This window comes from Vulpes vulpes, chromosome 1, assembly GCF_048418805.1.
Source record: "Vulpes vulpes isolate BD-2025 chromosome 1, VulVul3, whole genome shotgun sequence".
NCBI lineage: Eukaryota > Metazoa > Chordata > Mammalia > Carnivora > Canidae > Vulpes > Vulpes vulpes.
The window spans coordinates 63,972,631-63,987,361 of record NC_132780.1 but is presented as its reverse complement, the minus strand read 5'-3'; the positions used below and the strand labels follow the sequence as shown (position 1 = coordinate 63,987,361).

The following is a 14,731-nucleotide window of genomic DNA, read 5'->3' as shown; positions in this document are numbered from 1 at the left end:
GTCAGGTCACTTCCTTGATTGGAGGAGACCAGAATGGAATCAGGAAGAGAGCCTGACCTCAGACAGAGGGTGAAGCTCAAACCACCAGCCGGGAATGCTTTTCTTTCAGTTTACATCAGCCTATTCTTGATCACTTCTCTAGCCCTCTGGGAAGGCTGGCAGTTCCAGGAATCTGATTGAACTCATTCACCCTGATGTGTGAATGCTTCAGAGCTCCAGCCTCCTGGGGTGTTTCCATTTTTAAAAGAGGAGGCTCAAAAAATAAATAAATAAATAAATAAATAAATAAATAAATAAATAAATAAGGCTCATTTACCAATAGAATTCTCTAAGTGGTTGTATTTAGTTAGTTTAATAGAGTCAAATGGAAAAAAAAAAAAAAGTATTCCAGCTGATAATGGAGAAAAGCCAGGCAGAGAGCTTTTAGGTGCAGAGCCCTCCCGGTGGTGTCTTCCCAGGGTTAACTACAGTTATCCTTCTTTCCATAACCTCTCTTGTTCAGCAACAACAAAATATTTTAGTGTCTCATGGCAGTGGGAACAAGTTTAGGTGCTCCAGGTTGCTGTAGTATCAGGTGGGCTTATTTGGGCAAAATGTCAAGTGTAATAGCAGGAACGTTAGGAAAAAAATGGAAAAATCAGTCAAATAGAGGCTCTAAATAAATTAATAAAACTTTGTGAAACAGCAACTTTCTTTAAAAGTTAGGAGAGCTGCATCTTCACCCCAGCTTGGCCTCGAACTGTGAATTTAGGCAAGTGTCATGACCCCCGAGGGTCTGCATTTTCATGTAGGAAATGATTGGTGCCTGCATTGTATTCAGTGCAGAGGTTATAATGGAACCTTTATGCAGTATGGCAGGGCCGGGAGTCTCTGCTTGGGACTGGACAAAGAAGAAGATAAAGTCCCTTCCAGGAATTGGGACTACCTGGTACTTCTGAACATTGCAACAGCAGCAAAGCTTTAAATGGGAAGGTTCCTATACTCTTGTCCAGACTTTTTCTGGGCTCTTTGTGATTTCACGGTTCAGGACCCTCTGTCCATGGTTGCCATCTCTAAATCAGAGTCAAACATTTAAATTGAGATCCCGGTAAGCAACTCACCTCCTCATGTCTGTGTTTGTTATTGCAGTGGTTCCCTGTCAGACAAGCGATTTCTCTTTACCTCCAATGGTAAGGATCATGCTTTTTTTTTTTTTTAAGAACTTGATATTTTCTAATCCCCAGTGGTAGTTTATTTTCCCGTAGCCCTCTGATGATCTAGTTTAAAGGATTGTATTTTTGTTTTTGCCCCCCGCCGATCCCAGAGCACCAAGTACGCTGTAATCTAAAAATACCAAGACACTAACTCAATTGGCGTGAAGTAGAAAATCCTTTTTCTTTATCATCAGCTGTCTCAAACTTTTGCCAAAAAAGAATGAAAATTCGAAATAGCATTTATTTTAAGATAAATTCCTTTATGTTAAACTTTAACAGGAAAAGCTTTTAAATACGACGGTTTGATTTGTAGTTCTCTTGAATAAAATGATTGAACATGAAATATGTTCTGTGTAAATAGTCTCTCAGCCTAAAGTAAAATATTGCAAGGAGAACAATATGAATGTGCCTTCTTTGTCCAGGGAGAGGAGTATGGCCTTTATTTGCTAACCTCCACATTGTCTTGGACATGGTAAAATTCAGGTCCTGAGGATGACGTTGAGTACAATTTACTGATCTTCAGAGCCCCTGGATGTCCCTCCTCTTCAAGGATACGGACAATAGAGTACCCTCTGATCAAGTGAGAAGAACTTTCAGCATTTTAAACCTTTAGGACACATTATACTTTGCTGAAATGAGGGTGAAATTATAAGTTTAGAAAGGAAAACCTATGGTGGGAACAAAGAGATGTCATTCCTAGGGGGGTGTGACTTCAGTGAGGTCCATTAAAGAGAAAAGCAGCAATTGCCAGCTGCTGCAGTACCAGTGAGTCAAAGAAAAAGTCTGGGTCACTAAAAAAAAACTAGTACTTAAACAGTTGATTTGCTATCAGAATGGAAATAAATCCACTGGATAATTCTAGGTGAAATGGAGTACTTTATTTTTCCCCCCTCTCATTTTGTGTTTACATCAGAAATACTCTCCCGGCCTTTTTGAAATTTTTAAATTTTTCATTTTTTTAGGTTGCAGCAGATCATTGAGTTTGGAACCTGACACACAAATCAGAGCCTCTTGGCAGTGGGTCAGTGAGATGGGAGAACAAATTCACTGGTCCCCCGACCAAGCCCAACTTCAAGACCAAGACCTGTCGTGGGCAGCAGGGGATGGTGGCAAGAACCGCAAACAGCGAGAGTGGCTGGAGACCGATTTGGGAGAGAAAAAGAAAATCACAGGTACAGCCTCACCAATGCAAGTGACCGGCGTTTGAAATTACGTTTTAGACCTACAGAGGTGCCTCTTTCTGTCCCTCCAAGGACTCTGTGTCTTTTCTAAAAGTAACAAGCCTTCACACTGTCTCCATGGGAAGAACCTGTGCGCAGATTGTAAGTGCGGATGTATGGATTAGAAAGCCCACACCTCAAAGATGGAACCTTCTGCTGGCGTGTTGTCAGTGTGGAAACACTCATCTGTGGTCAGGTTTCTAAATGCAAATAAGAAAAATTGGCCTGGAAAATGATTTAAGATTTCAAGTGAGGAGAAAAAAAAAAAAGAAAGAAAGAGAAAAGACACCTGGAATTGTAATACATGCTGTATATATTTTTAAAAACTAACCTATCAATAATATTTTCTTACAAGGGATTATGACCACAGGATCCACACAGTCAAATTTCAACTTTTATGTTAAGAGTTTCGTGATGAAGTTCAAAAACAACAACTCCAAGTGGAGGAGCTATAAAGGAATTGCGAATAATAAAGAGAAGGTAAGAGAAACTTTGGAGGAAGGAACTGAGCGGGAGAGTGGTCTCCAGATACTTTTATCCGTGTGATTCCAGAAACCAGAGTTGCAGCACCACCCTAGTGAGGTAACTTAGCCTTTGTTGGCAAAGCCATATATCTTCACTAGCAAGCATCTCTGCAGAACCGCAATGGACATAGAATTCTGGCTTTGGTGTCATACAAGCAGGGAGGAGGGGGTGGGAAAGACTTAGGAACTTCCTCCGAGCCTCTTCGGGTAAAAGTTATTTGTTTCCACAGGTGTTTCAGGGCAACTCTAATTTTCGGGATCCAGTGAGGAACAATTTCATCCCTCCCATCGTGGCCAGATACATTCGGGTTGTTCCCCAGACGTGGCATCAGAGGATAGCCTTGAATGTGGAGCTCTTTGGTTGCCAGATTACACAAGGTGTGGGACCGGGGCAGGTCAGCGAGTTGTTTGATTCTGATCATGCCCTTTCACAGATTGTTACTAATGTGGTTTTTCCAACATCTCCTCTGCCTCAGGTAATGATTCATTGGTGTTAAACAAAACAAGTCCAAATACTGTTGGTTCATCTGAAAGAGAAGATGAGACAATCACAAAATCCATCCCCTCTGCAGAAATACCCACAGGTAGAGCAGTTACTGTTTTGTGGTTTTCTAAGTGGCATAACCGGACTCCATCTGATTATTACAGTCACTTCAACAAAACCTTTTTTCTGTCATGTGAATGTCTGGAGTCAGATGGCCCAGAGGTAGCTGCATAAGTATAAAATGAGGTATATCCACAGGAGGTATATCATTGTAATATTGTAAGTAGAAAAAAGTAGTATTTGCCCTTCAAACAATAGGTAAAGATTTTATGGAAAAATAATAGCACCTCCACACAATGGAATACTCTGCAGGTGTGAAAAATAAATGTGCTTAGTAGTAGAGGAAACTCTCTGAGATAACTTTAAAAAATATGCAAAGACCGGACAGTCTATATAGCACTCTACCATTTGTGCAAAAAAGGGAATAAAGATTGAATACACACACATATATATAAATATGTACACATATATGCATATATATATATATATATATATATATATATATATATATATAAAATCATTGCAATATCTCTGGAAGAAGGTCAGGAAACATAATTTGGCTTCCTGTAGAGGAGGAACAGAGGTAGGAGGGAGACATTTTTATACTTTTTGAAGTTTGAACATGTAAATATATAATCTATTCACATAATAAACATTAAAAGGACATTTGTTTTTTCAGAATATAAAATGATTTGCATATTAATTTATATAAAATTCAGAAAGATTAGAGATATAGAAATATGAACATAAGAACAAGCCATAAATTAGTATCCCTAGATAATCACCATATTCCATTGTATGCAAACTATATTTATCTATAACTTTGAGAAAAAAACAGTAGCCTGCCATATATTTGGTCCTGTATCTTTTTATCTTTTTTCACTTAACATGGTACTATGGGCATCTTCCAATGTTATTAAGTAGTTGAAAAACACAGTTTTTTTTTTTTTTTTAATTTATTTATGATAGTCACATAGAGAGAGAGAGAGAGAGAGGCAGAGGGAGAAGCAGGCTCTGTGCACCGGGAGCCCAACATGGGACTTGATCCGGGGTCTCCAGGATCCTGCCCTGGGCCAAAGGCAGGCGCTAAACCGCTTCGCCACCCAGGGATCCCCACAGTTGTTAATACCTTTGTGTTTTCATATGGATATACCATCACCTAGTTAACCAGTCCCCTGTTGTTGGATGTTTAAGCCAATAGATTTTTCCCACATTTCCACTCTGGTAAATAACACCACCATCATTTACATAACTTTTGTTCCTTTCAAAGGTTCTTATCCTCCCCTTTCACGAACTACACATTTCCACTCCTGATCATCCCTTTGTTTTCTTCTCAGGGATCACAGATAAAGAAGGGTGGACAAATATTTCTCCTTTAGTGTGCATAGTTTCTACAAGCTTGGGGCCTGCTTTAGTATCTGTTAAAGCGACTTCTTTTTTTAAAGTAGGAAGATATGGTGTTCCGTGCAGCAGAGTGGAAATGCTGCTTGAGGTCATCAGGCTGCATTTCCTCTCAGTCCACAGCTCCAAAGCCCTGGTAACGGAAGCACAGGGAAGCACAGGGCTCAGCTCCCCTTCCCTGCTCCCCCCCCCCACCCGCCAAGCTCCTGTTATTGTCCAAGCCAGAGCCCTCCCACCATCTAGGAGAACTGGTTCCTTGAGCCAAGCACCTCCTGGCCAGCCGAGTGGGCCGGCTTGAAATCATCCCCCTGGATCCTGATTTTGGAGTCTTATATTGTCCAAACAACAAGCTCAGAGTAAATGTGAATCTCTGAGGACCATCAAAAATTGCCCTTTTTGGGAAAAAAATAAAACTTATTTTCCAAAAACTTGAGCCAGGATTTTGAATCCTCTCTTTTGCTTTCTGATATCAGGCAATGCCTAGCACATACTCACTTCCCCCAGATATGAATGAAGGCACTCAAGACCTTTCAAACCAGTCTTCAGTCTTAGATCGTGAGGCTTGGCTGCGGTTCATTTCTGTTGTAATGTGGTGGCTTTCCCCCTTCCTAGGAATAAACGTCACAGCTGTTGCCCTTCCACTGGTGCTCTTTGGCCTGCTGGTTGCTGGAATGGGAATCTTTGCAGCCCTTAGAAAGTATGTAACTTGACATTTTACAATTTCTTCTCTGATTATGCAAATAATCACAAACCCAAAATATTTGCTTTTCAGATGTTCTTGTGTAGAAAAGCTGCATTGCTTTGGCCAAGATAAAATGTTAATTTATGCTTTAAAAACAAGTTGGGGAGGGGTGGAAAGTATCAAGCATTCTTCTATAAACAATACTTATCACTTGGAAACCTTTTCAAGTAGGATTCTTTTGTCTCTGTAGGAGGAAGAAGAAAGGAAATCCATATGGATCAGCTAAGGCCCAGAAAACAGGTTGGTTTACAGAAAACTCTAAGGTTTTACTCTATGGTTTTATTCTGTTCTAGAGAAGGGACAGGATCTGCTGATTAAAAGCACGATTAGGTCTGTGGCCCATGCTCATATGGTTTAAAAAATAAGATCCATGGCCTTTAAGTTATTAGCAAGCCTAAAAGGAATGGAATGTTGTGTTTTAATCTCTCTATTTTAATAGAGAGTTTTCATGGCCAGTTACGTTTAGTTTTGTTCAGCATTGTCCCATCATTTATCAACATTCTTTTTTTTTTTTTTTTTTTTTTTTGGCTACTGGAGTTTAGGTCACCACACTGCCTGTCATCCAGGAGAAATTTTAAAAGCCCCCTTTATTTACAAAGTACATTGTCCAGCACGCTCTGCATCTCCAGGCTTCCTCTGTATTTTCCACTCTGGGGGAGCGAAGGAAGCACCAGGCAGGGTTCATGGTCAGGTTTCAGAGAATCCTAAGGACTACAGGATGCCCAAGCAATGAGTCAGCTGTGGTCCAGAGGGAGGGCAGGACCCTTCAGGATCTCAGGGGCGCCTTGGGACACCAGATGTGTTGACTCCTCTGAGGCATGAATGTTGTGTCCGTGCAGATGATGGAAAACCATGCCCACGTGTGTAACAGGGATAATCTGGGACATGACGGGTCCGCAGACACACTTGCGAAGGCAGGTAGAAAGCGTGGTTGGAAGGGTGTTTTCTGTTGTTGTAACGACGTCAGCATGCTGCTCCTGCTACATGCATGTGACGAGCTGCGGCCCTGCATCTACAGCCAGCCGGCAGAACCCCCCAACCCCTGCTCATCGAGGAACACATCATGGGCCATGCGCGTTAGGCTTCTGGGGTTTTAGGTTGTTTCGTGTTATCTTTCTTCCAGACTGTTGGAAGCAGATCAAGTATCCCTTTGCCCGACATCAGTCAGCTGAGTTTACCATCAGCTATGATCATGAGAAGGAAATGACACAAAAGTTAGATCTCATCACAAGCGATATGGCAGGTAAGCGTCAAGCCTCTGGGACAGCGCCCTGACGTGGGAAGAGCTGCTTAGGGGGCTGGGGAGACCAGGAGGGAAATAAGACAAAACCCTTGTGTTTAGATGGGGCCCAATACATCAGTAAAGTGGACAGTCTTCCTTCTTAACTCTGCAAGGAGTCACTAAGTCCCAAACAGACCCCAAGATATATCTCAAAAGCTCATTCAGAAGAGGCCATTGCCCATACGGGAGCTATAGCGTGGCTAAAGCAATGGCCCTGAGGCACCACAACAATCTGGAAACCCTTGATTAATCTGTTACTAACAAAGAGAGACTGGAAAGATGAATTAAGCACAGCTCCTGCCCTTGTGGAAGGTGAGACAGGACATGAAAGAAGCCATCCAGTGTCAGAATGGCCTGTGTCCCTCATAAGCCATCACTGAGAGTCAGGCTTCTCAAACTGTCCTTGGGGAAGGATGCTTTTTTTTTTCCTTTTTTTTTTTGTTTTTGTCTTTTAAAAAATTATTTCTCATCGTCAAGAACTAATACCTTTGTAAAATACAATACAGTTGATCCCTGAACCAAGGGGTTTAGGGACACCTACCTGCTGTGCAGCCACAAATCTTTGTGTAACTTCTGACTCCCCCCAAATTTAACCACTAATAGTTTATTGTTGACTAGAACACCCTACTGTTGACTCCATCCTTACAAACAACATGAACAGTTAACACATATTTTGTATGTCATATGCGTTATCTATTGTATTCTTACAATAAAGTAAGTTAGAGAAAATAAAATATTAAGAAAATCATAAAGAGGAAAATACACTTCCAGTACTATACTGTAATGAAAAAAAATCTGCCTATAAGTGGACACACGTAGTTGAAACCCCTGTTGCTCAGGGTCAGCTGTATAAATTAGCAGTAATAATGGCATTTTTAAAAACCTACAAAATAGAAATCTCTAATTCTTTTATTAGACTCAACAGACATAAGGTGACTCTTGCATTGCTGTTGAGTTTCTAAACGCTGTCAATTAGTGTGCTTGGCTTTTTGCAGACCTGTGTCAGTTCTCAGATATGTAGGCGTCTGTAGGCCACACTTGGGGGAGCTCAGCTTAGCTTCTCGCTACCCGAAGTGCATTCTGAGGACTGGCAGCATCAGGGAACTTGCTAGAAATGTGGGCTTTCAGGCCCTGTGCCCCGGGGCCTACTGACCTGGGGAGGCGGTGCACGTAGATGTCAAAGTCAGGAAGCTCCTGGTAGGAGGGTTGCTTGAGCCGCTTGGGGCAAAGAGAGCATCCCTCCACCCCAAATCCATCTTCTTATTACCCCCCCCCCCTCCGTGCAACAGCCCCTGACAATTCTGACAATTCGTAGGTTTGTAGGTAAACCGAGGGGAGGGCAGACTTGCTTGTCTGTCCTCTTCCTTTCATTTTGTCAGCTTCTGCCGCAGCCTGTCCTTCCCTACTGTGTGGTCCTTCTCTGGGCCTCACTCCCCCTACTGCTCAGCCACAGTGTCTCTCCTCAGCAGCCTCACTCACCCACTCCAGAGCTCCCAACAGAGAGCCCTTCCTTGCTTTTTGGTCAGTGCAGCGGCTAAGCCCAGACCTCCTCCTTGTCCCCAACAAGTCAGTAAGTCTCACCTGTTGGACACCTGTACCTGTGAGGGTCCCCAGTTCTTCAGCATGTACAAAACTGAGCGCAGTTCCTAACCCTCCCCCCATGAATGTTCCATACATTCCACTTCCCAGTGGCCTCCCCACTGTGCGTCCCAGGCTTCTGGGCTTAACATCCAGGAAGGGGGCCCTGCTGGCTCCCCTCTTTCTCCATACCCCACAGTATTGGTAATAAATTTCGCTGATTCACATCTCCAGTGTGTGGCCTTTCCAAGGCTGCTGCCAGACTCCTAGTGTGTGACTTACACTTTTTCTTTTTGTCTCATTTTTGACCTTTCCTTCTTCACATGGCTGCCAGGTTACCTCCAACTGTGCCAGTCTCTTATTTAGACCTCTCAGTAGGTTTCTAGAGAAGTAAACCAAACTTGCTAGCAAAAGCACTCAGTGTCCTCTCTGATGGGCATACACTTGGGGCCTGAGCTGGACTTCTGGCTCCACTGGCTGCTAGCCGTGACCCTGGAGCAGTGACCGCATCTCAGCCCGCTTCTGTTTTCCGTTTGTCAAATGGAGGAAAAGTCCCTACCTCACTGTACTTTTTTGTTTGTTTGTTTGTTTTTTAGGATTTTACTAACTGATATCTTCTTAGCTTAGAATACTGCCTGGCACAGTCAGGACCCAATGAATGAATGGGGGCTTTGTCATTATCATCACCTTTATCATCGGTCCCCAACCTACTATTTGGGTCTTTCTTTTCTTTTCTTTTCTTTTTTTTTTATTTGGGTCTTTCTATTAAACTACTCCATGCCCGTCATACTCTGGCCACATCAACCTTGGACTCTTTCCGTGTTTTTTTTTTTTTTTTAATTTTTTTAAAAAAGATTTTATTTACTTATTCAGAGAGAGAAAGAGGCAGAGACACAGGCAGAGGGCGAAGCAGGCTCCATGCAGGGAGCTCGACATGGGACTCGACCCTGGGTCTCCAGGATCACACCCCGGGCTGCAGGCGGCGCTAAACCGCTGCGCCACCGGGGCTGCCCTTTTTTAAAAAATTTGTTTAAAAAAGATTTTATTTCTTTACTCATGAGAGACACACAGAGAGAGAGAGAGGCAGAGTCACAGGCAGAGGGAGAAGCAGGTTCCATGCAGGGAGCCTGATGCTCCATCCCAGGACCCCGGGAACACCACCGAGCCACCCATCGCCCCTCTCTATGGTTTTAATAGGTCGTTTGGTCACCGTTCCCCGTTCCGCATAGTATCACCCCCACCTCCAAAATCTGCCATTGCCCAAGCCGCCTGAGAGCTCCAGGAGGTGGCTCCCCCCCACCACGCCCCCGCCCCCGCCCCAAGTGGGGGAAGCGCAGTCTCCGCCCCCGGTCCCTAGGCTTCTGAGAGCACAAGCGGCTGCTCACCCCTGCAGCTGCTCACCCCTCGGGCTGCTCACCCCTGCGGCTGCTCACCCCTGCGGCTGCTCTCCCCTGCGGCAGCTCACCCCTCGGGCTGCTCACCCCTCGGGCTGCTCACCCCTCGGGCTGCTCACCCCTGCGGCTGCTCACCCCTCGGGCTGCTCACCCCAGCTGCTGCTCACCCCTCGGGCTGCTCACCCCTGCGGCTGCTCACCCCTGCGGCTGCTCACCCCTGCGGCTGCTCACCCCTGCGGCTGCTCACCCCAGCTGCTGCTCACCCCTGCGGCTGCTCTCCCCTCGGCTTTCCCGCTGCCTGCCGCCCGGGCTGGTCCCCAGGGCCGGTCCCCAGGGCCCCCCTCCGCCGACGGCCGGCCTGCCCGCGTGGGGGGTGGGGGATGCGGGGTGTCCGTGTGGCTCCCCCACCTGAGCCTCCCGCGCTTGTGATTCCAGATTACCAGCCGCCGCTGCTGATGGGCGCGGGCACGGCGGCGAGGAAGGGCTCCACCTTCCGCCCGATGGACGCCGAGGCCGCGGGGGCCGAGCCCAGCGCCCCGGCCGGCGGCCACTACGCCCGCGCCCTGCCGGCCGCCCGCCACGAGTACGCCCTGCCCTTGAGCCCCGCCGAGCCCGAGTACGCCACGCCCATCGTGGGGCGGCCCGCGGCGCGGACGCGCACCTTCCCCGCGCGCGGCGGCTACCGCGTGCCCGGGCCCGCGCCCTACCAGACGCCGCCCGCCGCCCGCCGCCCCGGCCCCGGCCCCGGCCCCCAGCAGCCCGCGGCCGGCGGCCCGACGGCGGAGCGCGCCCGCCCCGACTACCAGGAGCCGCGCGCCGAGCCGGCCGCCCGCGCCGCCTACGCCGCCCCCGCGGGCTGCCTGCGGCCCCCGAGCCCCGCGGCCGTGAGCGCCCCGCTGTGAGCGCCCCCTGGAGGCCGCCGCTGCCGTCCGGGGCGCGCTGCCGCGGGCCTGGGAGCCGGCCGCGGGGCCCCGCGCGCGTGTGTCCGCGGCGCGCCCTCCCGGGATCCTGCGGGGAGCCCCCGGGACCGCCCCCCCTACTGTTTACAAAGCGGTGCGCCTGGTGCCGCGCCACCCTGGGGGCGAGAGCCCGGGGTTGCGTCGCGCCGGGCAAGGACAGCTTCAGATGGCGTTTCCATTTCTCTAACTGTGAGACCGAGCTGCTCTAGTATAAACGTGCAATCTGTACAGAGTCGTATTTAACGTGAATTAAAGTAACTTAAGTTCGCCTTGTCGGAGGTGGGTCCTGCCCCGAGGGTAAGGCGGAGAGCGGGCTGCGCGGATCCGTGCGCCAGAGGACGGTCACCCCGGGAGCGCGTCCTACCGCGCTGCCGCCGCGGGTCTGTTGAAACTTCACCTTGTTGCCAGTGGGGGGCGCGTGGCCGCTCCTTGGGTGACTAGAAGGAAAAGCGTGGCTGACGCTGTTCTGGAAGGAGTGAGATCACCTGAAGCCCCGCGGGGTGGCTGTCGCGGGAGGGCTGCAGGGGAAAGCTCCCGCCCCGGGATGGGCTGGGCCGCGGCCACTAGGTCCCTGGGGGCCGCGGGGCCTCCCTTGCCTGGGGGACCCAGCTCCCCAGGGACCCCACTTTGCTCCCTCCTCACCTGGGCCTAGCGGGCCCTGGACGCTGTCACATGCAAACCCACCTTTTCAGACCGTCTGCCAGGCCACCCAGTGCTGAGATGCCACCCAGCAAAGGGAATGAAGGTGGCACCGCCTTGGCAGTCTGAATGACTGTGGCAGATGCTTCGTACCTCACATTAAACATATTGCTGGGGCCAGACGCCCTCACTTTTGGGGACTTTCTTCAGAAACAACCCATTATAACGATGAAACACAAAGTTATTTGAGGTGTGTTCTTCCTTACAAAAGCGATGGAGGCCAAATCCACATAGAGCTTTTCTCCCGGGATGGTTGGGAACTGAACTGGTTTTGAGTCTTAGAAAATCGGCGCGTCTCTGATTCCAGATTAGCCCAGACCTCAGCTGTACCTCATGCTCAGTGCTTTTAATCTGGGTTTGCTTTGAGTTCACTGTGGGGGATTGAGCCTCTTTTGCCAAAGAGGAAAGTATGTGTTTGTTTTGACAAAAAAAAATGTGGACCAAAAAAATCATTTACCTAAAAAAAAAAAAAGAAATGTATTATAATTCTGTTTGTATGACTCTGACTTTCTGTGAAACGATAAATATTAAAATAGGGTGCTGGAAGTTCACAGCAGACTTTTGGGTTATTTTAGAGGATAACCCGTTTATTTTGTGGAGTTTACATGGTTTTATATGCATACTAATTGTAATAATAAACTATCCCAAATCACAGCGCCCCTGCCTCTCACTGGTGTCCTGCTTGCTGGCCAGGCGGAGGCGTTCGAAGCTCAGCCTTCCAGAAAGGGCAGGTGGTACAGTGGGGAGAGCTGAGCTCAGAGTGAAATAGGTCTTGGTTTCAGATCCCCATCAGCCACACACCAGCTGAGAGATCTTGAGCCGGTTGTTCTGGAATTAAGACCAAGCAAACAAGCAAAGTCTATTCAAGCTTGTACGTAGCAGGACCGTCAGCCACCCCCACTTGCATTTTGGCAGAAAGAGGCAGAAAGACCCCAGAGGAGTGGATAGCTTTGCCGTGGGACACACGGGAGGGCTGCAGGTGTGCCTTGATCGGAAGCTGTTGGCCTGGGGGAAGCTGTAGGATGGATTACCTCCATGGTTGGTTAGGGACGCGCACTCTTGGCTCTCTCGGCTTGGCCCTAAGTTCAAGTGGGGACAGAAATGAGAGAAGCTATCAGTTATGAATGAAGGCTTAATGATTTGGAGTTGATTATTGCTGCAGACATTATTGCGTGGCTTCTGGATTGTTCCCAGAAGTACTCTGACTTCCTGCAAGTCTGACTTTTAGCAGTCTGGCTTTCCGGGCTCGTTGCTTTCCTGCCCTTACGCTGGGGCTTGTAAATCAGAGTTCTGTTTTTACATGTGGCCCGTTATCCATTTGTATATTCAGTCTGTCATATCTAACCCTTTGCCTCAGTTTCTTCTTGTGTAAAAACGGTGTTAACGCGCCTTCCTCCAAGGCTGACAAGAAGAGCATTCATAGGGACATTTATCAAAGTTTTTGCTCTAAATTGGCCATTTTTCTAATCCAGGCCCTGCACGTAGCTTTCTAACATTAAAATATTAGGCCATAAAAATAGATTTCTTTACAATGGATGAAAGTTTCTTACATGCATCACATTTCTTCCCCATACTCATGATCTAATCATGACAGAGAGAGGAGAACGGGACTTTGTTTCGGAACAGCACTTCCTCAGGGTGGCCTCACGGGGTAGACCGGGTGTTTGAGTGGCAACGTCTGATAAGACCCTGCACCCCAAGCCGAAACTAGAGGATAAAGGCAGAAAAATACTGTGCCTTTCTTGCTTTTCCAGTGTTTTGCAACATTAGCACATGTGATACGGTGAGAATGAGATCATTCTTATTGTCTGGTGTCTTCTATGTTATCAAATCCTGTTGGGAGGCAGAGATTGCCTCCTGTCACTTCTTACAGCTGTGGCTGCAACACATCGTCTCTGACAAGACCACACGGAGCACAGAAGCTGCTGGAACTGTTCTGGGTCTTATTACTATTTAAAATTTCCTTAATATTTCCCACGAGCCTAGAAAACATCTGGAAAGGATATGAGAGTTTGCTCCGTTTATGCCACTTGCTTTCGAATCCTAGCAAAAAATGAAACCCCGATGATACAGACGCGACTCACGGTCACCAGCGAATAGCCTTTTTTTTTAAAAAAAAAAAAAAAAAAGATTTTATTTATTTATTCATGAGAGACACACACACACACACAGAGAGAGACAGAGACACAGGCAGAGGGAGAAGCAGGCTCCATGCAAGGACCCTGATGTGGGACTGATCGATCCCCCGTCTCCAGGATCACATCCTGGGCTGCAGGCGGCACTAAACCTCTGCGCCACCGGGGCTGCCCACAAATAGCCTTTCATAAGTGCATCCCTGCAAAGGCCTTTTATAAATATGCCAGTTGAGCAGCCGACGTGTAGGTACCGGGTTGGTCTCCCTCTTTGCAAGATGCCTCTCTCGCATTCATTCGTCCGCCAAATAGTCGCGAAGCTTCTGAGAACAGCGTTCACCCGGTACTTACCAGAGCCAGATGCCTAAGCTCGCCGGGGCCTTGGGACGCTTGAGGCCGCTAATGACTGGAAGCTGGGGCCCTGACCCCAAACAGTGCAGCCGTGCCCGAGCCCCCCGCCCCCACGGCTCTCCCTGCACCCACAGTGCGGTGTGCACCCCGGCCCGACCTCTCCTCTCCCACTGCAGGTCTCTATCCCAGGAATGAAGTGCCCTGGAGGCCTCGGGGACGTCTGCTGTGGCCTTGGCGCTCCGTGGTTTTACTACTATGTGTTCGGCTGTGAAGTCTGTGAATTCATTTATATTCACGTTACTTAGGACGCACTTAGGACACACGCGTCTCGAATCCTGGGATGCGTCATTCTCACCCATGACAGATTGTCAGCCCTCCTGTTATGCATGACTACTTGCTGTTTTCTTTATTCACTCCTGGACTGAGTTGTGGCTAAACTCGGGAGAGATAACAGGCCCTGGGGGCTGGGTGCTCAGACCTGAGTTTCCCTGGAGGAGAAGCTGCCACCCCTCTGTGCCCCGTTTCCCGGCTTGTTCTCTGGGGAGAGAACTGTGCCCGGTGTGAAGTTCACCTGAAGCTTCTGGAGCTTTGCCTGGCCCACGTGAAGCACCGAGATTCCATATTCTACTCCACTTTGCTCATTCCCTCCTCTGCTATCTAACCTGCAGCTGAATTTAGCCGCCGAGCTGTCAATTCCAATCTTTAAAACATT

At 47.9% G+C, this 14,731-nt stretch overlaps 1 protein-coding gene across 1 annotated transcript in view; it reads left to right on the top strand.

Moving 5' to 3' along the window:
• Positions 1-10,926, top strand: part of DCBLD1 (discoidin, CUB and LCCL domain containing 1) — a 64,286-nt gene extending 53,360 nt beyond the window's left edge. Inside the window, exons 7-15 of the mRNA XM_072765443.1 lie at positions 1,129-1,169; positions 2,156-2,365; positions 2,769-2,893; positions 3,168-3,315; positions 3,414-3,521; positions 5,495-5,579; positions 5,815-5,864; positions 6,748-6,867; positions 10,314-10,926. Of these exons, the coding sequence (XP_072621544.1) occupies positions 1,129-1,169; positions 2,156-2,365; positions 2,769-2,893; positions 3,168-3,315; positions 3,414-3,521; positions 5,495-5,579; positions 5,815-5,864; positions 6,748-6,867; positions 10,314-10,780 (1,354 nt within the window). The 3' untranslated portion in view covers positions 10,781-10,926. The remainder of the gene's footprint in view (positions 1-1,128; positions 1,170-2,155; positions 2,366-2,768; positions 2,894-3,167; positions 3,316-3,413; positions 3,522-5,494; positions 5,580-5,814; positions 5,865-6,747; positions 6,868-10,313) is intronic.
• Positions 10,927-14,731: the final 3,805 nt, after the last annotated feature.